Source organism: Oryctolagus cuniculus, chromosome 6 (assembly GCF_051225735.1).
Source record: "Oryctolagus cuniculus isolate XC-2025 breed Fujian yellow rabbit chromosome 6, ASM5122573v1, whole genome shotgun sequence".
Taxonomy (NCBI): domain Eukaryota; kingdom Metazoa; phylum Chordata; class Mammalia; order Lagomorpha; family Leporidae; genus Oryctolagus; species Oryctolagus cuniculus.
In genome coordinates this window covers 134,995,406-135,021,725 of record NC_142872.1, presented here as the reverse complement: position 1 = coordinate 135,021,725, position 26,320 = coordinate 134,995,406, and the positions used below count along the sequence as shown (strand labels likewise).

Genomic DNA, 26,320 nt, shown 5'->3' with positions numbered 1-26,320 from the left:
GGCGGTTCCCCCTGCCACATTCCCCACTTCTGCGGGGGAGCGGCACACCGCCGGCCAGCTCTCTCGGGGGCTGCACAGGTGTTCCCCTTAGATGTTCCTGGTGCATGCCGTCTCTCTCCTCCTTTATAGTCCTCTTCCGCCAATCCCAACTCGGCTGCCCACACGCCGAGTACACTGCTCTCCTCCAATCAGGAGCAGGTCCTACAGTTTATTGGTTGAACTGGAGGCAGCTGTGTAGAAGCTGTTTTCTCCTCTCCCAGCGCCATATTGTGGGAGAGCAGATGCATAGAATAAGTCTTAATTCCAGTAACTTAGTCTAGTCCGGGTTGCTCCCCACAGAGTTAACAAAGTTAATTTTCCAGCCATCCTTAGACAATTCACAGAGACAACACAAGTGGAGGAGACATGTTTCTTTCCTTTAGCAAACCATAAATTCTGCTTAGCTTTTTGATGTTTTAACTAAACATGGATCTCAAAAGATGTTATTTTTATATCTCAGCTTTACCGCTCAAAGCTTTCTGATGACTACATTTAAAATGTGTAAATATGTGCAAGAAAACTGACTGAAAAACAATGACTTGATCAGCCCTTGTCCTGACTGTTGATGTACAATTTAGTACTTTATCCCTTTTAGTATTTTTTGTTCTACTTAATATTATTGGTTGAACTCTGTAATTAACACACAATTATTCTTAGGTGTTTAAATTTAACTGAAAAGTGATCCCTGTTAAATATGAGTGGGAATAAGAGAGGGAGGAGATGTACAATTTGGGACAGGCTCAATCGGAATTGCCCCAAATGGTGGAGTTAGAAACGTGCCAAGGGAATTCCAATACAATCCCATCAAGGTAGCATGTACCAATGCCATCTCACTAGTCCAAGTGATCAGTTTCAGTTCACAATTGATCACACTGATAGGTCTAAGAGTCAAAGGGATCACACAAACAAGACTAGTGTCTGCAAATACTAACTGATAGAATCAAAAAGGGAGAGAACAATCCAACATGGGAAGCAGGATACATAGCAGACTCCTAGAATGGCAGATGTCCTGAATAGCACTCTGGCCTCAGAATCAGCCCTTAAGGCAGTCAGATCTGGCTGAAGAGCCCATGAGAGTATTTCAGGCATGGAAAGCCAAGACACTCTGGCCAAAAAAAAAAAAGAGGACCTAAATGAAAGATCTCTGTGAGTGAGATCACAGTGGAAAGAATGGGCCATCTAAGAAGGAGGTACCTTTCTCTGAAGGGAGGAAAGAATTTCCACTTTGACTATGACCCTGTCAGAATAAGATCGAAGTTGGTGAACTCAAAAGGCTTCCATAGCCTTGGCAACTCATGACTAGAGCCTAGGGAGATTACTGACGCCATAAACAAGAGTGTCAATTTGTTAAGTCAACAACAGGAGTCACTGTGTACTTACTTCTCATGTAGGATCTCTGTCTTTAATGTGTTGTTCAATGTGAATTAATGCTGTAACTAGTACAGAAACAGTATTTTACACTTTATGTTCTGTGTGGGTGCAAACTGATGAAATGTTTACTTAATATATACTAAATCGATCTTCTTTATATAAAGATAATTGAAAATGAATCTTGATGTGAATGGAATGGGAGAGGGAATGGGAGATGGGAGGGGTGCGGGTGGGAGGGAAGTTATAGGGGGGAAAAAGCCATTGTAATCTATAAACTGTACTTTGGAAATTTATATTTACTAAATAAAAGTTTTTTAAAAAAGAAGACATGAAATCCATTGTAACAGGTACTATATTAATACAAAGGGCTATTGTAGTCATCTTTTTATATTAAAAACTACTTGAAAGGCAGAGAGAGAGAGAAAGAGAGAGATAGAGACAGGGATCTCCCATCCACTGGTTCACTCCCCAAATGCCTGCAATAGCTGGAAACAGTCCAGACCAAAGTAAGGAACCAGGAACTCAATACAGGTCCCCCACATGAGTGACAGTGATCCAATGACTAGAGCCATCACCTGCTATGTCCTAGGTTTCAAATTAGCAGGAAGCTGGAATCAAGATTGAAGCAGGGACTCAAATCTTGGTACTTCTATATGGGATGCAGGTTATCCCAAGTGGTGTCTGAACTTATATATCAAATGCCCACCTTGGAAAGGGAGGGGGGTGCCATATTCTTTATCCTGTCTTGAAATCTACATTCTTTGCAATGGGTGCCAACTTTCTCCCTGTGTTCACCTTGCAAACTGAATGAAGTTTTTCTGTATTTGCTTCTCACCTGTTTGGTCAGAACATCATTTGAGTCTACAATGTACTTGAGGCACAGGGTATGCTGGCTCTGGCTAGGAGATCCAAACTTTCAACACAGATGAACACATCAGCGTCTTTTGGATGGTCTAGGTGGCTTTGTAGTGCAGTGGTTAAGAAAATGGGTTAGTAGGGGCCAGCATTGTGGCATAGTGGGTTAAGCTGTCACCTGTAATGCCAGAATTCCATATGGTAACCAGTTTGAGTACCAGCTGATCCAATTATGATCCAGCTCTCTACTCAGGCACTGGAAGATGGCCAAAGGCCCTAGGCCGCTGCATCCACATGGTAGAGCTGGATGAAGCTCCCGTCTTTGGCTCTTGTGGCCATTTGGGGAATGAACCTGTGGATGGAAGTTCTCTCTCTCTCTCTCTCTCTATATATATATATATATATTTTTTTTTTTTAAAGATTTATTTATTTATTTGAAAGTCAGAGTTACACAGAGAGAGGATTGGCAGAGAGAGAGAGAGAGAGAGAGAGAGGTCCTCCATCTGATGGTTCATTCCCCGATTGGCCACAACACAGAGCTGTGCGGATCCGAAGCCAGGAGCCAGGAGCCCCTCCTGGTCTCCCATATGGGTGCAGGGTCTCAAGGACTTGGGCCATCTTCCACTACTCTCCAAGGCCACTTCAGAGAGCTGGATTGGAAATGGAGCAGCTGGGTCTTGAACTGGCACCCACATGGGATACTGAAGCTTCAGGCCAGGGTGTTAACCCACTGTGCCACAGCACCAGCCCCCTCTTTCTCTCTTTGTCTCTTCCTCTCTTTCTCTAACTCTGCTTTTCAAATAAAATAAATAAATCTTAAAAAAAGGAAAATGGGCTGTTGAATGCATACATACAGAGAACACATACATAGAATACAGACATGGCTGCATTCTAATTCTCATTCTACTACTTATTATGTGTATGGCATAGCACAAGACATTTCATCCTTCTAAGTTCCTGTATACTCATCTGTGAAACAAAAGCAGGTAAGAAAAATGAAGAAAGAAATGTATATAAAGCACTGGCATGGATTATGGGCCTCAACAAATGACAGCTAATTTTACATAATTTGGAATGGTAAAAGTTCCCATCACTGGGAAAATGTGGAGGATTTAACCAAAGGTAGAGAAGCCTTTGACAACCACTATAGTAATACCTTATTGAACACTCAGTATGTTAAACATAGTACTAAAGACTTTATTGAATTATTACATCTTTACAGCAGTTATGACATAGGTATTCACTTCATTTTCTAGGTGAACAAAAAAAGAGATCCAGAGGAGTTACTATTTTTAGAGTGGTAAGTAGGAGTCCTCCTCCAAGTTAGTTGCTCCTATTTCTCTCTGTTTATTTTGCTTGCATTCATGGTTACAACCTGAAAGGATCTTGTTTTACTTACTTACCTACTTATTGTCTATCCTCGCGAGAATAACCACTCCTTGAGGAGCCTTACTCTACTCTATCTGCAAGAAGCTGTGTGAGGATCTGCCATCTAGTCAATGAAATAAATATTCAGAAAATGAATGAACACACGATGGAATGAAGAAACAAATTGACTATTCTAAGATGTACAGCTTTGACAGAATTCTGTGTGGACATTTTATATTTCTGGTCTAGTCCCAAATATTATTTTGTGTCTCGTTTCTTTTCTGGTGTGTGAGATTTCAATGGTTAGGAATAACTTATTGCATATTAGTATCTTTATTTCCTGAAACAGAGTCTGGCATCAAAAAATACTGTAAGTTAAAAGTTAAAAATGAAAATCAGTGTGTAAATATTCTTTCTCCAAAAGAGATATGATAGATCAAATTATGGTGAATAAAATATTCTGGAGAACAGTTTGCTATTCTGCAAAATTGAAGAATTGGTGACTGTATTGGTAGGAAGAATGTAGGGAAATTAAAGACCTAAGGGCATACTAACTCAATATGATTTATGCTGAGTTCACTTCCCATTAGTGGGTGTTGACTGACACTATGTTAATATACACCAAAGTAGAATGGGATTTGCCTCCAAATGACAGGCACTGTTCTGTCTTATCTGCCTGCTGTCACAGTCAATCATTTGGGACTTCTCTGTCACTTATAAAGTTATAGAAAGCTATTTTTCCTGATATCACTCTGCATCTAAATACAAATTTGTATTCTTAGGGTTCATCAGAATCAACATTCTGCAATGTAATGGACAGAGCATTTGCTCTGGGGGATATAAAGTAAAGATAAAAGCCTGGGATCCATTAGCTGCTAACTTGGGCTGCTCGTGGTAAGCTTGGATTTTCTAGTTCTAAGATTTTGTGCAATCTAAACATTTTTATTTAGCATGATTTTATTACGTATTTAGTGAACACCTGTCATGCACTAGTAGCTGTATTAAGTATCTAATATTTTCACAAACAAATTCTTAATTAGGAAGAGTCCAGGAGTCATCAAGCTTTTACTGTAAAAGAGTCAGATGGTATATATTTTAACCTTTGTGCACCTTACAGTTTCCGTTGCAACTACTCAAAAGTCTTTCATTATAGGGAAGAATCTGCCATAGGCAATGCATAAATGGATGTGTATAGCCTTTTAAGATTGATTTAAACTCAATTTAGAAAAATAAGCAGGAGGTCAGAATTCGGTCCATAATTAGTTTGCTAACCACAGAAGAGTTGAATATTTTTAATAAAACAAATGACGTACAACCTATTTCAAACCACTATTATGATTTAGGCTTAAAATGTCAATTCTGTCACATAATTATCAAAGCCTATGAGAAATAAAGATTAAATAATCCTGGCTCTTATCTTGTGGACTAAAGTTTTTATTCAAAATTTGATTTATCTTATATCAGATTCATGGTTAGCTTTTTCTCTCTAGCAACAAAAAAAAATTCATGAAATCATTTCACTGTATTTTAATCACCCTGAGACCCACTTTTCCAGAAGATGAGAACTATTAAGAATTATTAGATTGGGGGCCGGCGCTGCGGCTCACTAGGCTAATCCTCCGCCTAGCGGTGCCGGCACACCGGGTTCTAGTCCCGGTCGGGGCGCCGGATTCTGTCCCGGTTGCCCCTCTTCCAGGCCAGCCCTCTGCTGTGGCCAGGGAGTGCAGTGGAGGATGGCCCAAGTGCTTGGGCCCTGCACCCCATGGGAGACCAGGAAAAGCACCTGGCTCCTGGCTCCTGCCAAAGGATCAGCGCGGTGCGCCGGCCGCAGCGCGCCGGCCGCGGCAGCCATTGGAGGGTGAACCAAAGGCAAAAGGCAAAAGGAAGACCTTTCTCTCTGTCTCTCTCTCTCTCACTGTCCACTCTGCCTGTCAAAAAAAAAAAAAAAAAAAAAAAAAAAAAAAAAGAATTATTAGATTGGAAGACATATAGAAACCATGTCAAGAGGCACTTGAAGAAGGCATATTTACAGATTGGTGGTAGCTGGCTGTCTTGGTCCCAAATAAACCAGTCCCTGGGTTTGTCACTCAGACTTTCCTAATACTGCAATACAAAAGACTCTCTTCTTCTATGGCAGCCAGGCTGGGCTAGTAGCCTGTCTCCAGCACTTGACAGTTGTTACCATTTGGACCCATTACTATTTCTGATTCTTAGCTTTCTCTTTAGTAAAATGGAAGCAGTAACTTGACCTATCTTGCATGGTTGCCGTATAGATAAATGTAAGAATGTTAAGTTCTTCCTGCCAGTTCTCAGAACATAGTCAATTCTTGAAAAGTTAAAGCTATTTTTGAAACCAATTAGTAGTAAATATTCAGTTCTTATTGTGAATCAAGCTGTGTTCTAAGTGCTTCACTTACGTACTATCATATTTAGACAAGATCATTATGCACAAGGTACTATTATTATCTCCATTTCACACTTGAAGAAATTCATACACCACATACTAAGGGTAAAATGAAGATTTGAACTGGGTAGAAGAGTCTTCTCTGATTTGTCTCTGAAAAGGTCACTGTTTCTTAGTCCCAGGTGAGGACTTGAGCAAGACTGTCATACTTTCTCACAAAAATGGAGAGAATTAACACTGTACCTGGATGTAGGAACAATTATCAGTAACTTCTCTTAATCACAGATCCACCAAAAGGTTCCTATTCCAACACCAAGAAACACTTCAGTTATGAATCAGAATACATTTTCATTTAGAATGGGTGTTATAAAAGTTTATGAAATATAATTGAATAGCATCACTAATGCTATACTTCCTGCACATAAAAATCAAATGACTTCTATAAGTCCACTTGGGATTTTAATATTGCACCAGTGGGAAAAACTGTGTTGAGTTTTGAGCATTGATTTATAAATGCCATTTGCTAGTGTCTGTATAGATAATCAAAATATCATACTCTGAAAAGAGGCTATTATTTAATATATCTGACTATCCTATTTAAAATTGTATTCCATTTCAGCATTTCATTATCCCCCTTTTCTTTTTGATTTTTATCCACAATAGGATATGCCACAATTTCATATGATATATGTGTTTGTCTCTTTACTCCCTGTTTCCTACCTTTGTCTTAGAGGGTAAATTCTTTAGAATAGATTTTTGTTTGATTTGTTCATTGCTGTGTTCCCAAGGTCTAAAATAGTGCCTAGAACATTCAAACAGTATTCAATGCATTATTATGGAATGAATGCATGAATTTAATTGTCACACATGTAATAAATCCCATTTATCTTGTGAAGGTATGGCTCACTCTGTATCTCATCACTGAGATACTAGCACCATGGGCAGGTATGTGAAGATATGGAGTATAATGTTGCTGCCAGAGACTTTGAATTAGACACTAGGTTTAAACTCCTTGCTCCTCCATTTTTTTAAAAATGACTTTAAGCTTAATGTCACTAAATGTCAGCCCCCATTTTGAAGTTGATAGCATACATTATGACTACACCCTGGGTGCAAGTGAGATGATGGGTAAAAATGTCTTAGCACCATGCTGGGCACATAATAAGAGCTCAGTAGTATCATCTATCATAAAAGTTGGTTAATGATTTGACACTTACGCAGGTGGGATAGACTATTTTCCAGGCTGTGTTGTTTTGGAGGAAGACCAAACACGTAGTCTGTTGCATGATACTAACTGAAGAATCTAAGCTGGAATACAAGTGGATGGAGAGGCTTTGAGGAGGGTTTTAAGAATCAGTTGGAGAAATGTTCAAAAGTCTCCATGGTGTCTGGGGAGTCTGAAATCTCGCCCTCTCGTTAGAATTTGTATTGGGATATGCCTTTAAAAGTGAAGGGAAAATGTCCTATTCTTCAGGAATTTTGGAGTGAAATAAATGTGAACAACAAATTTATAACACCTTGTTAAGATATAATATGTTTGAATCTTTATGATGATGGTGAACACAGCAAATATATGAAATATTAACTCATCAGTTTATGAGGAAATAGCTACTCATTACAAAGGCTTTTGCACACAGCATTTCCCCTGGTGCCACTATATAACAGTTTACCAAGATGTTTTACCTCTGAATGCAGGCATTTCTACTACTCTTTAGGGAAAATGGCTTTCTGAATTTTATGCTTGCTAATCAACATTCTTCAAGTTGCCTTTATGATAAATTATCAGTGCTTTTGAAAGAATGCTTTATATTTCTCACTGCTACAAAAGAAAAAAAATAGCTTTCAGGATCATGTTGGGTCAGTTTAGCTCAGGCAAAAAGGTGACTCTATTGAATGAATAGGATTCTAATTATAAGAGCTTCACGCTGTAATTCTCTAAAAGAAGGCAGCATTATCTGACAGTGGGTTTACATTTAGGAATCAGTTTGCAAAAATTAATGCTCCTTCCAAAAATGCTGCCAAGATCTTCTTAATGACCACTGAAATTATGTGAGATAATTCATTCTGTTGCAGTCCAGAAGTTTATGTCTTGACTACCAGGGCATGATAAGGACAGGAGTTTCTTTTTCTGGTGCCTAAGTGTTTATCATTACATTTTTTAAAAAATAAAAATTGCTTTCTCTACTTGGAGTATATGCATAGGTATTTGTCTATTTTAAAGCATATTTACTATGGGGACAATAGCCTGGATGATTTAATAACCTCTCTTGATTAATTATTCTGATGAAATAGCTAGAGTTGAGGAGGAGCCAGCAACAGAAACCGCTATTCATTAGCTTAAAAGCCATGGTCAATAACGGCAGTTTCCCTCCTGTCTGAATTTTGGTCTGCATTGGATTTTGAGTGACTGACACAGACTCCTTGAGTTCAGAGAGCTCCCCCAGGAATAAACAAACATCCTGTATGATGCTGAAGTGTGAGGGCAGGACATTGATAGCGGAAGCCTTTAGTACTTTAGTTTTTGCCTATAGTACTCTCAAGGGTCTCAGTGAGGAACAAAAAGCCAGACACTTGCCTATGAACCAGAAGAGTCAAGCACCCTTGATTGTGTCGATCCCTGTTTATTAAGTGTTCAAGCCTCATGACACCATATTCCATTGAGGTAAAGTCAGCAGCAATGTGAAGTCAACAACCAGGTGCGAAACGGAATGTGCTGCTTTTGTCCCAAGGCGAATTGCTTCTAAATGTGTTTCCAGAATTTTTCAAAGATAAAGTGGAAATGAAAAACAGACTGTGTAGCTCAGATGTTCATCTGGGGATGTTGATAAAGGAGAGAGCTGGCTCAAGATTGTGAAGAAGGAGTTGTTTCCTATGAGCTGGTCTTGTTCACAATGGCTTTGAGTAAGGGATTTATTGAAGCATCTGGTTTTATTGATTTGGAGTCAGGGCTTCCGATGCAAACTTTTAGCAGATGAAGAAGTCTCTGCCCTGTGGTAATACTTCCAATCTAATCCAGTCTGGCCCTTTATCATAAGATCTTTGCCTCAATGAAGGGGAATAGGATGCTAAATGAGAAATTATCCTGGCTGTGGATGTGTCACTTGCTGCGGCAGAACAGTAACAACCTTGAGGACCATGCCAGGTAGCTTTCTGGTCAATGAAATGGCTCATTTAAATGTGGACTATTGAGAATGAGTCCCAGAAAAGACAACTGGAACATGTTCAGATATTATTAAGAAATTCATATCAAATGTAATTTACTATCACACTAGTTCATTTAAAAAAACACTATTGGAATCTAATCATTATCATTTCACCAATCACCTACCTCTCCCATTTCCCACAATGAACATCCATGCTTCTACTCTTGCCCCCTTTCCCTGGCATTAATCTCATCATTCTCAGCCCATGACTTCCTGTTCTATCTCATGGAGAAAATAGAGACCATCTAATGAGAACATTCTGCCTTCTAATCTAAAATTCATCAGCAACCATGATCATCCTTATCTCTTTTCCTTGTATCTTATTCACTCCCTTTTTAATCCATTCATTTAGAACACATTCATTTATCTACTTATTTACTGAAAAAAACATTTATTAGGTACTTCTATGTACCAGACCCTGCTGTGTGCAGCACATGCCTCAGTAAACTTGACCCAAACCTCACTGAAAAAGAAAAGAATGATGGCCCCTTTCATATCACTTCTTGCCTCCTCAGAAACTATTTTCTATCAATATTGAGTCTTACTCATGTTTCTCCAAATAATTCTTTCTAATCCACTAGCTCTTTCCTATCAAGACTTAAACAGGCTCAGGTTTCTTCCAACTTAAGAAGTAAAGCAAAGTGATACAAAAACACCCTATATTTATTTCTCCAGTTGTTACTTTCTCTATCACAATCAAGGCTGTTATAACAGAGATCGATTCCTGACCTCTTTGTAGTTTCCTCCACCCATCATACATCCTCCTCCATCAAATCCACGCAGTCTAATTTCCTTGATGCTTTAAGGAAACCACTTGCAAAATTTTCCAATGCATTTTTAGACCCTATCGTTGATGTTTTCCATTGACTGCCTTTAAAATAGACTCCTTCTTTGGTCTTTGTGACTTTTCTCTTGTTTCCTTCCTCTGTCTCTGCCTATTCCTTCCCTGTTTATCTCACAGGCTCTTATTCTCCCTAGAATTCTAGCTACTCAGTGTTTCTTTCCTAGTCCACAAAATTGCCTCCCGGGATGGTATTACTCTGGTTTCTTTAATAAATGATCTGTATGCTAACTGCTTCCAAATCTATGTCTGCAGGATACTTATTTCTTTTGAGCTCTAAATCTGTATTTCTGATTCTGTCTTTGTCTTCTGTAGATACTTCAAATACAATAAGCTAAACTTTTTCACCTCAAGGAAATGTTTGTCCTCCACTTACTGTCCCCATTCAGGTAAATGACATTATCCACTTAATAATAGCAGTAAATAAAATTTATTATTTCTATATTCCAGGAACTGTGATATGTACTTTATAAAGAGTTTGTTTGTTTGCACCAAGTCCTAATAACTACCTTGAGAGATAGGTGCTGTTATCATCACCATTTTCACAGTGTATCAACTAAGGCTCAAGGTTGCAAATTAACTGGTTCACATCACATAATCATTGGCAATCCAGGATGTTATCCCAGGGGGTTAGATCCAGAATTTAATCTCTTGGCTGTCACACCAGTTTTGCTCTCAAAGATTCAAGAGAGCCACCTTTGCCTTCCTCTCTCACATCTACTCACACCAACTTTACTGATTCTATTCTGATTGTACATATTTCTTTCTCTACTAATAGCTATTTACCTTGTCATGTTAGGCATGCACAGGGTGATTATCATTGTGCTCATGTTATTGCAGTCCTCTCCTAACTAAAATCCCTGACTTTGGACCAACTATTTTCCTATATGGAAAGCAGTGATATTCTTCAAGCATAAATCTGGTTATAACACTCCCTGCCTGGCAATCTCCCAGTGGCTTTCCACAGCCTTTAGAATCTTGTCTGAATCCCTCAGTATACTAACCACCTTCTTTCCTGGTCTCTACTTACCTCATTAGTTTCATCTTTGGTTACTCAGCATTAATGAGATACTTGAGGTTCTTTGGATAAGTCTGTATTTCTAGCCTTCACCTGTAATGTTCCCACTGCAGACACCGCTTTCCTTCTTCATCTATAAGATGTCTGCTAATTCACAAGGCTTAATTTAGGAGTCCTTGGTTCCAGAAAGCCTTTCTGATGACCACCTCTACCCAACCTTCCAGATCAAGAGCCACTAATCTGTGTTTTTCACCACGCTAGTACATTCCTTTATAGCTTATCAGTTTACTTTGCTTTTCCTATTAGACTTTGAACTTCCTCTGAGAAAAACTCTTCATTTATTTTCATATCCTAGGGATGAACACAGTGCCTGGCAGAGAAGAGGTTTTAAAGCATTGGTGAGGAAGTGAAAATCTGTCCTGAATATGTGTATCTGCTCTTTACTTTGCCTGTTTTCCCAACCCATGTAATTAAGTGCTGGAAGGGATTGTAATAATTTAACCAGACCATACTTAATTCCAGGAAAGCACCTCCACTGTGCACTGTAGTTGGTTTATACATAAGAATTGATTTGATTGCTTTTAACTTTTTCAGAGAGCTGTCTAATGGATTCTTACAGAAATCCCTGGAGGTTCATCCTAGTACTTTATAATCTCTAGTTAAATATTTCTCTTGTAAATTTACCCTGGATCTGAGCCTATTCCTATCTTTCCTGGTAAAATAGAAAATGGATTAGTGCATTCTTCCCCTCTACCGTCCACCAACCAAAATTTTAAGTCTGTATAATCTTTCAAATGTTTACCAAGAGGAATCAACCACAAAGCTGAACTCCCATCCAAGAAAGTGTGGCAGAAGGTTCAGTGCCGCATATCTGTGGGGGCTTGAGCCACTTGACTTTACAAATGATCTTGAAAAATGCATGGGTTGCTCCGCCTTTGCCTTGCCTATGTCCTCTCTCACTCTCACAACGCTGCCACATTTCTCCCTGAGTCACTTTCTTATTTTCAAAACTAAGTTACCTCTGCCTGCAGAAAATACACTGAGTTCTCCCATAGCCATAAATCTCCATCACGCTCAAACAACTAAGGTCCCAAATGGGGGAGCATAGGAGGCTTTAAAGTTACTATATGATTTTTTTTCTGGGCAAACTATTCAAGGGTACAGTGGAGTCACCAGTGTTGTTTATGGAAGTTTAGTTCTTTTTCTTTCTTTCTTTTTTTTTTTTTTTGACAGGCAGAGTGGATAGTGAGAGAGAGAGACAGAGAGAAAGGTCTTCCTTTTGCCGTTGGTTCACCCTCCAATGGCCGCTACAGCCAGCGCCTTGTGGCCGGCGCACCGCACTGATCCAAAGGCAGGAGCCAGGTGCTTCTCCTGGTCTCCCATGGGATGCAGGGCCCAAGGACTTGGGCCATCCTGCACTGCCTTCCTGGGCCACAGCAGAGAGCTGGCCTGGAAGAGGGGCAACCGGGACAGAATCCGGCGCCCTGACCGGGACTAGAACCCGGTGTGCCGGCGCCACTAGGTGGAGGATTAGCCTATTGAGCCGCGGCACCGGCCCCAGTTTAGTTCTTTTTCTAGGATATTATTTTTATGTCTACTAAATATGATTATCAAGTGTCTTATTCACTTTATTTCATGTGCATATGCATAGCCTTGTTTAATTTTTAGGTCTAATTTAATTTACATTTTTTTCAAGTTTTTCTCCTGTGTCTCCACATAGCTCTCAAGCGTTGTGCCTGACTCTGGTGGCCAGGCCATGACTTTTGTTTTAGATAAATCCACTTATTCTTTTAACAGCAACTTTCCTCATACTTTGACTAATACTTCTGTCCTCACATTCCTTCCCAAGTGGGAGTACACACTAAAATCTATCTTTGTTCACCTGGCCATATTCCAAGAGGAGAAAATGGGTCTTTTTATTTCTAGCAAAGTACCCAACTCTGTTTTAGCCTCTGAAATAAAAGCATTCTTCTAGATCTCAATTTTTATTAATCTGTCCTCCCATTTTTAAAAACGGAATCCTCATGGGGCTAGTGTTGTGGCACAGCAGGTTAAGCCACCATTTGCAACACTGGCATCCTGTCTAAGTGCTGATTGGAGTCCCAGCTGCTCCACTTCCAATCCAGCTTCCTTCTGATGTGGCTGGGAATACAGCAGAAGATGGCTCAAGTTCATGGGCCCCTGCCACCATCATGGTAGACCTGAAAGCAGTTTCAGGGTCTTGGCTTCAGCCTGGCCCAGCCCAGGCCATTGTGGCCATCTGGAGAATGAACCAGCAGATGGCAGCACTCTTGCTCTCACCACTTCCCTGCCTTACCTTTGAAATAAATAGAAAAAAACTTAGAATCCTTGTCATAGTTCCTTTCCATTATTTTGGTGATTCTCAAATCTACATATCTGATTCTGATCATTCACTATCTAATATCTCCAACTCCTCCATACAGCTACTTCTCATCTCAAATTGAACATTTCTGATTTTTTTTTAAATTTAAAATGTATTTATTTTAGAAGCAGAGAGTCACAGGGGTAGAGAGAAAGACAGTGCTTCCATCTGCTGTTTCACTGCCCAAATGTAGGCAATAGGCCAGGGCTAAAACCAGAAGGTAAGATCACAGTTCAAGTCTCCCACATGGGTGCTAGGAACACAATTACCTGATCCATTACTGTTACCTTGTAGGGTTTGCATTATCAGGAATCTGGAGTCAAGAAGAAAGCCAGGACCTGAACCCAGATACCCCTGTACAGGATGCAGACACCTTAACACAGAGCTAAACACTCATTCCCCTAGCAGTGTTTTAAATACCTTTCCCTGAACATGTCTTTCAGTAACTTCTGAAAAATGTCTTTCAAGTCATATTTGATTCTTTCACTTTTTTCTTCACTTCCATGCTGTTCTAGTCATTTATCAATATGTTCCTAAGCATATGGAGTGGGGCACCATGGACACAAAGATTAATGGGCTGATGTTTCTGCAGTGGTGATGTGGACAATCTTGTGGTGAAAACAGCCATTGGAACAGGTCATTAACAAAACCATGATTAGTAGGACAGATGAGAGCACACAGTGCTACAACAGAGAGGAAGAAACACCAGACCTTGGCAGTGGAGATCAGGGGAGCCTGCTCTGAGAAGTGACCCATTAGAGGCTGAATTGGAAGTATTAGGTCAATTAGATGGCTTAAAACTTGGGGGAATATGCCCACTGGCTTGGAGGTATGCTAGAGTATAACAGATAAGGATTATATTGGGGGAAGGAAGGCGACATCCTGGGCAATCATTAGGGAACAGATCATAAATGTAGGGCATGGTAGCAACCTGAGATTTCAACAGATAAGAAATGAGAATAGTGAAGGATTTCAGGCAGCACAGCGATGGTATCAAGTCTGCGATTTTGATGATTGTATCAGCACTCTAGGAAATGAATTAGAAGATAACATTTAAGAGTCACAGATATTGGTTATGAATTCACTGAAACTTTGGGGAGGCAGAAAACCAGCCTTTTCACCTACAGTACAAAAGGGAAATGATGAGACTGGAACAGAGGCAAAAACAATAGAAAAGATGTTGGGTGTCTTCTGTGTGTGTTGCGGGAGGGGTGGCAGATAACAACTACCTGAGAGTGAGTTTTGAAATAGGCATTTCAAGAATCAAAGGAGGGACGTGATTAATGTCCTGCAAATGGATAGGCAGAGATCACTGGGAGCACATTTGGAATGGGAACTCCAAGGATAACGTAGTCACCATCTAAGGAATGCGATTGTCATGGGCATTGCTCAACAGCATGATGAAGAAACCGAGGCAGCTCTTGGAGGTGATTTTGGGCTTCGTGTCCTGACATCATTGATCCAATCTCAGCCTATCCATTCTCCAAATTTATTTTTCATGTCTCTGTAACATATTTGGATAATCTCACCACCATTCCTCTGGCAGAACATGTTTATTTTAATTCCATTTTTTCCATTGACAATGCCATCATATCTTCTCAATCCTCCCTTTACTTCTCTTCTAACAACTTCTCTTCTCTCATTCTATTCAATTACTAACCTAACCTCTATACTGTATCCTATCAGTTCCAAAAAAATTTACTGTAACCTCCACCAATCTCATCTTTTTTTTTTTTTTTTTAATGTTCTTTGTCCTAGTGGTTGACATTATGTAAACTCTGGAGCGGAGGTGCTGAGTTCAAGTCCCGGCTTTGCCACAACTAGTTGTGTGAGTGATTCAGGGCATGTTTTGCAGCATCTCTATGCCACCAAATTATCATCTATAAGTCTGTACTTTCCAGGATTGTTGTTAAGATTTACTGAGTTTATGTAAAACACTTTGAATAGTACAGAACACATAATAAAAAGTGAATAATGTCTAGCTTCTGTTCTGTGTGTCATTAGGTGTTGTACTTCTCTCTGGGCACACAGTTTGAGTGCAGGAAGCATTTACTGATTTGATCTTATTAATATGCTGTTAGAGCCCTGCAAGATCTGCCTCTGTTATAACCTATAAATTTTGTTGTCTTCTTCAGGAACGTACGACCATTTTATATTTTTATTGCTTTATGAATAAGGAAAGAGTACATGATATTTGAAATCTATAATTTAACCACAGTAATATTTTTGAATGTTTATGATGAACTAGTCATTTCCTCACACTCTATGAGTGAGAATTATTAGTATCTCACCCTATATATGAACAAACTAAAGTATCAAGAAATAAAATGACTTACCCAAAGCCATAGACACAAGCATTAAAAGAGCTGGGATTGGAGTTTATGCTTTTCTGATTCTAGAGCTCATGCTCAACCTGCCTCCCAGTCTACCCTAATCTGTTGACCTAATTGCAGCCTGTGCTGGGAACCTGCACATTGTAGAAATGTGTGGAAGTGCCAAGAGCAAGGACTTTACAAGCGGGGAGAATTTGCATGAGCAAAGTCATAAAGTACTAATGAACTTGGCATGTGCGGGAAATTCTTGTTCAATGTGTCTGAATCTGTGGAGAAGAGAGAAATATAAATAGTACTGCTCGTCCCTTTGTATTCTGTGCTGTGTTTAATAAACCATAGACTGCCCCAGCTAAGAACCTAAACTCCCTTTAGGAATTTTTTTCTGTTCTTTATCTACCTAATTAGTTCTGAAATCATTCTGATTTTGCCTTCTGAATATTTTTCATCTACATACATTCTATCCTAACAATCCCTAATGCTGTCCCTGAATTCATGCGTTCCTTGATTGATTGCAGCAACTTCATTCCTGTTTCCCAGGTTCCTGGTTGGCCCCATCAGACAATTTTAATAGCAAATTTCTCAAAGTCAAATATCATTTACCACTGCCTTTTTGAAAGACCACCTATGGTTCCCTAGCACCTTAGAACCAATCTTCAAATGACACACTAGGTTTTCCATGGTCTTGTCTGGGCCGAGTTTGGTGACTTAAATGACTAGTTCTGTTGACATGAAAGTCGTCTTCTCATGTTGGCCTGGTGAATGTCAACTCATTCTTCATGAGTGAGAGTGACTTACTCCATTGGGGGTTTGCTCTCCAGTCTTAAGTACAGTATTCGCCCTTTGCTGCTGCTCCTTCTGCATGCTGGACAGCCTAATCTTGTGTTTTCTAAATATTTAAATATCAAATCTCTTGTATTTTATTGAAAATTTGATAAGCTGGTGACTATCACTGGTTCTTTAGAAGAATATCAGGTATGAAACTGGCATTCAATGAATCTTCATTGAATTAACGAGACAGTGGATGAACAGTGCCAGGAATATGATGAAATGTCACATTTTAGAGGGTGTTGAAAGCTTGTCAGAGCAGAGTGGAGATAGTTCCTTCCGAAGGAAGAGAATGCGTGCAAATTGTTTCAGGAAAGCAGTCACACAAGGGCACTCAAGTAGATTTATTCTCTTCTTTAAATCTCTGCTTGGATTGTTTTCCTCCCCCGGGTTGCCATCCCTCTGTCTCTCTGCCCCTTCTGCCTCAGAGAGCTCTCTGATGGAGAAGATTTTAAAGGATAACAAGAAAATCAACGTGATTTTGTATAACAAGGTGAATTATTTTCTGTCTGCTGTGTTTGTAAGTAAATATTTCCCCCTTTGAAAGGGAAAGAATCTTCCTAAAATGTCTTATCTACTAACAAAATCACCACCATTCTGGCTAGTTGACTTTGGATATTTAGGAATTCAAAATGAATTTGATAAAAGAAAATACATTTTAATTAAAATTGGAGGATATGACATAAATAATTTTTCAGGGAGCAAAACTGAGTGTTGGCTTTGACTGAACTTTCACACTTTAATTTATTATATATGTGAAATTATATATGTTTGATACATATGACAACATACATGTATTTGTATTTATACACACATAAATAGAAAGGTTCTGGTACATATTTAACAATCATCTCTCCACAAAAGTAGGGGGGCGTGGGTTATCCTATTTACTGATCTCTCTTTTATAAGTCTGCCAGTCATGGCTAATTTTAAGTAATAAAATGTAATGGCCTTGAAAGTGGCATGGGGATGACAGTCCAACAACTTGATCTTGAAAGCCCATACTCTTTGGCTGCAGCACACCACTACATTTATAAACATTTTGGGAGCCTACTATATACCAAAGTTTGCTCTTAAGGATATTAGTGGCAGTAGAGAGACAGGCAGGTTAACAATTATGGTCCAGAAGAAATACTAAACTTGAAGTATATGCAAAGGACTATAGAAACATAGGAAGAACATCTAAATAATTAGGCTGCAAGGTCCAGGTCCATAAATTTGAGAAACTCAGGAAAGATTTGATGTTTGCATGGGGCATTATTTGATTGGAGGCTTGAAAAACAGTTGGGAGTTTGCCAGATGAGGAGCATTCAGGCTGAGAGAACACAGCATGTTCAAAGAACTGCAAATAATTCAGTATTCCTGGAGCATAAAGTAAGTTGGGAGAGCACAAGAGATGAAGCTGAAAATGTCGGAAGGATCCAAGATCTTATTTGTTATGCTAAGCAGTTGAAACTCCAGGCTTCAGTGGACTTTAAAATTTATTTTGGTAATATATCTCTGTTAGAGAGATCCCTTGGTTGGTAACACAAAGGATGATTTGGAGGAGAGAGGACTGGGAGCCAGAGAGGCTGGTGAGGTGTTAGTGAAGTAGGGCAGTGAGAGGTGGCAAATGCAGGCAGTGGCAGTGCAAGTGGAGAAGTAGGCCAGCTGGGGGAGTTACCAGCCAGAATCACTAGGGCTTGGTTATTGCTTAGATCTGGTTGGGAAATATTTGGATTAAAAAAAAAAATAGAAAAGGATTCCCAGGTCTATAGTTTGTGAACCTAAAACAGGAAAGAACAACAGGAAGGAAGGGAGAAAGAAAGGAAGAAAAATAAAGAGAAATAAAAAGAACAGAAAAGAAGAAAAAGAGACATTTATGAAAGAAACCAGTGAGTTTGATATAATTACATTACATCCAAGAAGCAATTGCATGTATGGGACAGGAGATGTCATTTCTGGAGCCGTATATACTGTAGACTCATAGGCAGCAGCTATAAGCACAGATATGGAAGAAAGTATATGAAATGACAAAGGGGCCGGGCTGGGGAGGAGGGATGGGAATTGTGCATGGCCACACTACAGTCTGGTTCAGACTTCCCTTCCCTCTCCAGACATTTCCCTTCCACAGACCCCTTCAACAATACTGAATAATTCCATCTCTGGATACGCCCAGTCCTCTGCCACCTCCTCTCTCCTTTCTGGTGACATTTCTTCCTTTTCTGCCGTCTCCTCATCGCTGCTTTGCGATATTCTGTCTGTCTTTCAGGTCCCCCTCACATATCATGTATTTCATAAAGTTTACCTCCATTCCCTTCCATTTTTACTTCTCCCCTCATGGATGCTATGTCCTCTCTGTTGGAATATAACGGTCTGCTCTGGGTTGGTTGTGTTCATTAGCCTTGGACTCTTTGAAGATGAGTTTGTTTTGATGGATCCTTGTGACCTCCACACCTAGGCTGTTGCAAGGTGCTTTCAGAGATCTGAATGAATATTTAACCAAATTGGGGGGATATTGAATCTAACTGGCCTACTGTAAAATGTGTTTAATACTGACCTAGTTCTAGCTTCATATAGTTCCTTTCCCGCAGTTAATAACAAATAGTAAAGAACAACAAGAACAGAGTTACAGATTAACCTTTTGTCTGTTTGGAACTTGGGATACCTGCATTTTGAAGAATTCACAAGACGCTGTATTAAGAAGTACAAAGTAAAGCAGTTTGTCATTTTCAAGTTTGACTGATTTTAAGATGTTTTTTTGCATGGCCAAATTGAGAATTCTGTACGACTGCAGTTTTTCCTGTCTCTAGGTATTTGAGATAATTCATTTTTCTCTACTGGTGGAATTATGGCTCAAACTTGTAGATATAAAATTGGGCATGAACAGTGTATGCTCACCTGAAACAAAGAACAAAAGCATGAAACTGCAGGGGAGCACCCCTGTGTCAATTTATGAGCTATACATTAAACATGTTCTTGTATACATGATTGTGAAGCAAAATGGAAAATTATTCTTTAGTAATAAAAGTAAAATGGCACATTTAGCTACCTGGGTGCTAAGTGACAAAAATTGCACTTTTTTATTTCCAATTTAGGGACCTTTGCATATAGTTAGTTGAACCCAGTCAACTGGAATAAATAAAACAATTAAAAATTAAAATAAAGCTGTAAAATAGCCCCAGTAAACTTGGGAAATTTCTAATTTAGTTTTAATGCTGCTGAGTTTAGTGTCATTAATTTGCCTTGTAAGGTTAATCATTGATTAAGCTAACTGGGAAGGTGGGGACTGAATTGAGCAAGGGTTCTATTAGAGGTGGTGCAATTATCCGTTACTTAAGTCAGAAAACCCAAAGGGCTCTAAGTTTCTGAGTGCCAGTCCTCCTGTCTGACTGTCTGCAACAATGCTTCCTTCCCTTTGTGTCTTAAAAGACATATTCTTCTTTCAGATGTCTTGTTTAAAAAGTCAATAGCATTGGAGGGAAGAAGGAGGAGCATACAGAAGACACATGGAGACCGTTTCTCTGTCTTAATTGTCCATGCGCACATTGTATGACTGCAGATTCCTGAAGAGTGAGTCAGGAGGGTACCCAGGGAGATGTAGGTCCCTAAGAAGTGGCTGGACATGTGGGAGAACAAAAATAGACTTAGTCTGATGCCACTTGATGTCAGCAACAAAGCTGTGAGGTAATTGTTCTCCCCATTTCAGTCATGAGATAACTGAGGCTGCAAAGCAACCCAGTCCGAATCACTTTCTTTTACTCTGCTTTTTTTCATTTTGAGAATATTAATTTCAGCATTTTGTGTGATATAAAATTATGTCTACATTTTGACTATCGATGTAAAAAAGATCCAGTGAAAGCATAAGAAAAAATATAACCAAATTATAATGATACTGGTTTAGTGGAGTGTGGTAAAGTGTTATTTCTAGTTTTCTGTATAACCTATAATATGCATGATTGCTCTTATATCACTGTGATAACCATCATTGTCACTAACAACAAAAGGATGGTATTGCTTTTATTTATTTTTTTATTTTTTTGACAGGCAGAGTTAGAGAGAGAGAGAGAGAGAGAGGTCTTCCTTCTCCATTGGTTCACCCCCCAAGTGGCCACTATGGCTGGCGCGTTGCGGCCAGCGTGCTGCACCGATCCAAAGCCAGGAGCCGGGTGCTTCCTTCTGGTCTCCCATGCAGGTGCAGGGCCCAAGGACCTGGGCCATCCTCCACTGCACTCCCAGGCCACAGCAGAGAGCTGGACTGGAAGAGAAGCAACTGGGACAGAATCCAGAGCCCCAACCGGGTGGGACTAGAACCCGGGGTGCCGGTGCCGCTGGTGGAGGATTAGCCAAGTGAGCCGCGGCACCAGCCAGGATTGTATTGCTTTTAAAAAGAAAGTCACTTTTGTTTATTGAGCTGCCGACACCTTTCTAGTAAGGTGGAAGGCTTTTAAGAAATTTTTGGAAGGAGTCAACATTGTGGTGTAGCTGGTAAAGCTGCCTCTTGTGATGCCAGCATTCCATATGGGTGCTAGTTAATGTCCTGGCTGCCCCACTTCCAATTCAGCTCTCTGCTAATGGCCTAGGAATAGCAAGTGCTTGGGCCCCTGCCACTCACACAGGGGACCCAGATGAAACTCCTGTCTCCTGGTTTCATCCTGGCTTAGCCCTGGCGGTTGTGGCCACTTGGGGAGTGAACCAGAGGGTAGAAGATTCTCTCTCTCTGTATTACTCCAATTTTCAAATAAATAAATGAATCTTTAAAAAACAAGGACTTTTTTTTTTTTTTTTGGAAACAAAGATCGATACTTTCCAGATTTGATTTGTCAAATAAAACTCAGAACAAAAATTTTCCCATAAATTCCTGGGGATTCTATTAAGGCTGTGTAACACAGTTTCCCCTACCAGTTTTGTTGCAAGAAAAAAAAAAGTTAGAGTGACTCCACTAAAAATGAAACAAAGTCTGATCTATAAAGTATTCTGCATATCACTGCACCTTTTGTAAATCAGTATTTAGGATGAGTACATTTAATGTATACCAAGATGTATAGGTGCTTCCATGCTTCCAAAATAACAAAATATCTTATTCGAGAAATTGTGTCTCCATAATGCTGAACACCTCAACTGTCTGAACTGGAGAATCTTTTGGCATTGTGGGGATAGAACTGCAGTGCAACAAATCCGATCATTTAAACAATTTCTCCTCAAAATCAAAACAAACAGCTCCAAAGCAAAATATTTAGTCTATTAGATAATTTTTTGTCCAAGCTGTAAGTTTGAGTAACTTATTTCATTGAATTTATCCAATATTCAAGTGGTTTCCTAAAGATAATTGAGACTGTGAATAATAGGAGTAGAGGATTCTGGCCTGGATTTTCTGCAAACAAAAAAAATTCACATCTGCCCCTTACATGTAAATGCTCTTTTAATTCTTTTGTAAATGTGGTTCCTTTAGGCGATGCACATTTGACTTTAAAAACTTGGTGAGAAAGACCTGACCTAGACTGGTATTTATTAGAATGTAAATTAAACTTGCTAAAAGAAAAAATGCAGAGAAATATTAAAATAAAAGTATTTATGTTATAGAAGGTGACGGTTTGAACTTTTGTAACATTTAAGGCAAGAGCCATTTCCAAAAAGGAAAAGTCCAGATCAAGGAGCACTAACTTTGGAGAGAACAGACTGCATAGCTCTCAGTCCCACTCATCAGGGCCTCTGTGGTTCCACTAGGCTCAGGAGCCTTGCCCCAGAGTGAATTGCCCTCTCTTCATCTTTTGTGACTGACATGTTCACACTTCAGCCTTTCTTTGAAGGATCTCTTGTTTATACCTTACTTTTAAGTTTTCCTGTTGGAGAAGCTTACTACCTTATGTTTGTATCTCTACCAACAACTTTCAAAGTGGCCTTTCTGGCATCAGTCTTTCCCTCGTCAAATCTGCCTCACCCACAGCTGTCAGATTTCTCATTCCCAAATACCAGTCATCATTACTGCACCCTGCTCACCACCCAAATTCTTTGTTGTCTCTTCATTAAGTTTAAACTCCTTTCTCTGGCTGATAATTGGGAACTTCCACAGTCTCAGGCTTGCTGGTTCTCACCTCTCCCTCTCTCTCTCTCTGCCCCCCCCCCATTCCCAGCTCTCCCTCTCTCACACACTTCTATTGATTAAAAATTAGTTTTTCCCACTCTCCCAAATGCTTCATTCATTTTACTTAATGAAGTTTTTCCATTCATAAAAGCCCCATGCTATGAAACCCTCCTTGTCCCTCTGCAAGCCCATACACTCTTACCCCAGCCATAACCTTTCATCTTTTATGCATGGTAGCATGGTATGTTGTTCCTATTGACTTTAATTTTTTGAATTATACTTATTCTTCCAGAGCCTTTTCAAATGTTACCTCTTCTATGATGACTTCTCTGATTGCATCAGCCTCATACACTCTCCATCTTTTCACCAAACTCCTCTGCTATCTATAATCAGGGCTGAATTACATGACTCAGTACTTAAATAAATTCCTGTTGAAAGATGCCATTTCATGATTATCAGTGAGGGTCTTGCTGATATTTGTAAGAGGACACCTTTTTGGGCAGGACCGTCTTATATCTTGCAGGACGTTCGACACCCCTCACTCCTGGATGTTAATGTGATGACCCCAAATACTCTGAATACATCTCCAAATGGTAAATGTGTATTTTTAAGAACAAAATCTTAGAGGTGTAACATTAAAACACTAGGAAGGTGCCTAACAGGCAATAATCGCCAATCCACTTCAGAAGTCGTTTATAAGTTATCTCATTGGACACACACCCTGATCCTGGGGATGCTGTATCAATTTATGGATTAGGAAACCAAGGCTCTCAGAGTTCTGCTTATCCACGGTCACATAGTTTGATTGTAGCCCTGACAATTAAGCCCAGGGCATTTAGAACCAAATCTTTGCCTTTTTCTTCTTTCACACAGCCTCTATAAATACAACTTATCTATAACAGCTTTGCAATAAGAGTGTGAACATGTAACTTAATTACCAATTTCAAGTCCATTATTAATGTTGATAGGTACTAATGACTATAATTGAAAGAAAGGACATTAGACCAGGCAAACAATTTTTTAGAAGTTAAAACAAGAATATAAATTGGAATCTAATGAATGAATTTATTTGCTGAACTTCCTTGCCATAGACATTTACCTATGTTTAGTCTGTAATTGAGATGTACATATTCTTTACTCCCTTATTTTATTTGTTAATGTTTGTCTTGGCAGATGGTCAACAGATCTCTCCAAATTTCCATCAATCAAGTTTTGGATAATAGATGGCTAAATATGCATTGTATGAGGCAGCACTGCTGGGTTCAAAGCAATAGAAATCTAAGAGCTGGCAATAGTTGATCAGATCTTCCCTTCTATCATTTATCTAAGTATCTTTAATAATAAATTTTATATAAATCAAGAATTACAGTATCATTTCAAATGCTGTATATATTTCCATTAAGTTCACAGTTCACTATTCATTTCATGCATATCTAAACTGCCTAAAGATTTTTGTTTATTTCACCATGTGATCATATATTGAATGACAATTATTCATGCACTCAGCTAACTTAGTTCAGGAAGTAATAGCAGGGATGCTCTAAATGCATACTTTGAAAAGTATATTCAGTTTCTATATATGTACATACAAAGAATTGTTATCCCCCTTGGGAAAAAATGAGTAAATTCAACCCAACTGAAAGAAACAGTATTATTGATTTCAAGTTTTCTTTTTCAGCTTGGAGAATAATTTCAGCTTGGAGAATAATATTTATCATTTGCTGATTATGTTTGACAAAGGAGGAAAAGTAACAAAGCTAAATCTGTGAATAGCTTAGAACAATTATGTAAATACAGATGAATGTTTATATGATGTAAAACACTTTATTCTTATATTATGAGATAAATTATGTCTATTATAATACGGTTGCATTTTATTCACTGGTTAAACCACTATTCAACTGTAAATACATGGACATTCTAGTTATCTGAAAGTGTAAGGAATTTTTAGTTTTGTTTATCAAGAAACAAAAGACATTGACAGGTTTCTTGTAATAAACTGAAGTTGATATTTTCCCTGTGTTGGGACATTTCCCGAGCAAAGTGCACTTTCAGCTTCTGTATCCCAGAACCCTTATGTGGAGCTGAAGAAAAAGATGATAGAATCTTCTCCAACTAAGACCAACAAAAATAAGTCCCAGAACCTCTCTCAATTATGTGTCTAACTGTAAAATGGCAAGGAAAATTTCACTATTTTGTCTCACTTATTCTTGAACTATCTCTTCAAACCTTTATTGTACAACCAAATTCCCTATGGAAGCCAGAAATGATATAAGTACTCTAATAGCATTTCTAGAGAGGCACATTTTGAAGGTAGATTTCTAGAGTGTCTACATGTTTTCCTTATATTTTCTAGCACTTGAGTTGATACCTGCTGATATGCTAACACAACTTTCTCACCTATTTTTAGATCTTCAGTTGCTTTAGAGATGGGTTTAATATGTAAAGCAGAAGCTTGCCCTGAGAAACATTTTCATGATTGTATTTTGATTTCACCATCAGCTAGGTAGGGTCACGTGAAACTCATGTTGCCAGGAACTCTACCTCACATTTCCTCTATTGACTTGGAGGTTCAGTTTTGCTTACCTGCTTTCTTGAGGATACTGTGCTGTTGAAACATCTGTTAGAGGTATTTAAGTTCAAATTCTTGTTCTGATGGGTTGAGTCATTTTTCCATGCCTTAGAGTTTTCTTTAGGATCTGAAGGAATGGGATTTAAGAAGAGGATTCTAGCTATGAATCCATAGAGAACGGTGGCCAGGATCATTGGCACAACGTAAAAGACACCAAAGTCCATCAGATAAATAGGGGAGTAGTAATTCCTGGAGATCTTGTAGCCACAGGATACCACAGTAGCATCTTTGTAGGTGCTAATATTGAGATCCAGCAAGAAGAACCACAGCATACAGTAAAGGGATGTGAAAGCCCAGACGAAGATGATGATCTTTTTGGCTCTGGAAAATGTGCAGAGAAACTGGGCTTTGATCGGGTGACAGATTGCTATGTATCTCTCAATGGTAAAGGCTGTTATTGAACAAGAGGATGCATTAATTCCCAAATACTGGAGGTAAGTAATACAGAGGCATCCGACATAGCCATAGACCCAGGAGCCATAGATACTGTCTGTGATGTTGGGGAGGCCCGCAGCCACCAGGACCATGAGATCAGCAACTGCCAGACTCACCAGGTAGCAGTTTGTGGGGGTCCTCATATGCTTGGTTCTCATGACCACCAGGACTACCATGATGTTGCCCACGATGCCCAGACCACAAATAATGAGCACAAGTAAGATGGTGACCACCTGGTATTCTAGGGTCACCATTGCTCGTGGCTGAAGCTGTGTTTGGTTCAGTTCACTGACTGTCTCGTTTTCCATCGTTAGTGGCTTCCAGTCTCTGAAACACTGACTCCTCAAAACATCTTCTTTCCAGTGCCCACCTTAATTGCAGCGGTTCTATCCCCCTGTAAGGGTCACAGTACACATTGATTCACAATGTCACCATTTCTGATCAACTCACAGTCACAGACAACTCTCACTTCTTCTCCTTTCACCCTCGTTTGTCTACAACTCTCACTTCCTCTCCTTTCACCCTCATTTGTCTACGATAACAGAGCTC

General features: G+C 39.3%; 1 protein-coding gene across 3 annotated transcripts in view; it reads right to left on the bottom strand.

Annotated features, from left to right (window-relative positions):
- Positions 1-26,320, bottom strand: part of TRHR (thyrotropin releasing hormone receptor) — a 167,048-nt gene that overhangs the window by 21,339 nt on the left and 119,389 nt on the right. The window contains exon 2 of one of the 3 annotated variants that reach the window (XM_017341491.4): positions 25,291-26,165. The exons of the other annotated variants lie outside the window; for them this stretch is intronic. Coding sequence (XP_017196980.1) covers positions 25,291-26,079 — 789 coding nt within the window. The 5' untranslated portion in view covers positions 26,080-26,165. The remainder of the gene's footprint in view (positions 1-25,290; positions 26,166-26,320) is intronic. 3 annotated transcript variants of the gene reach the window in all.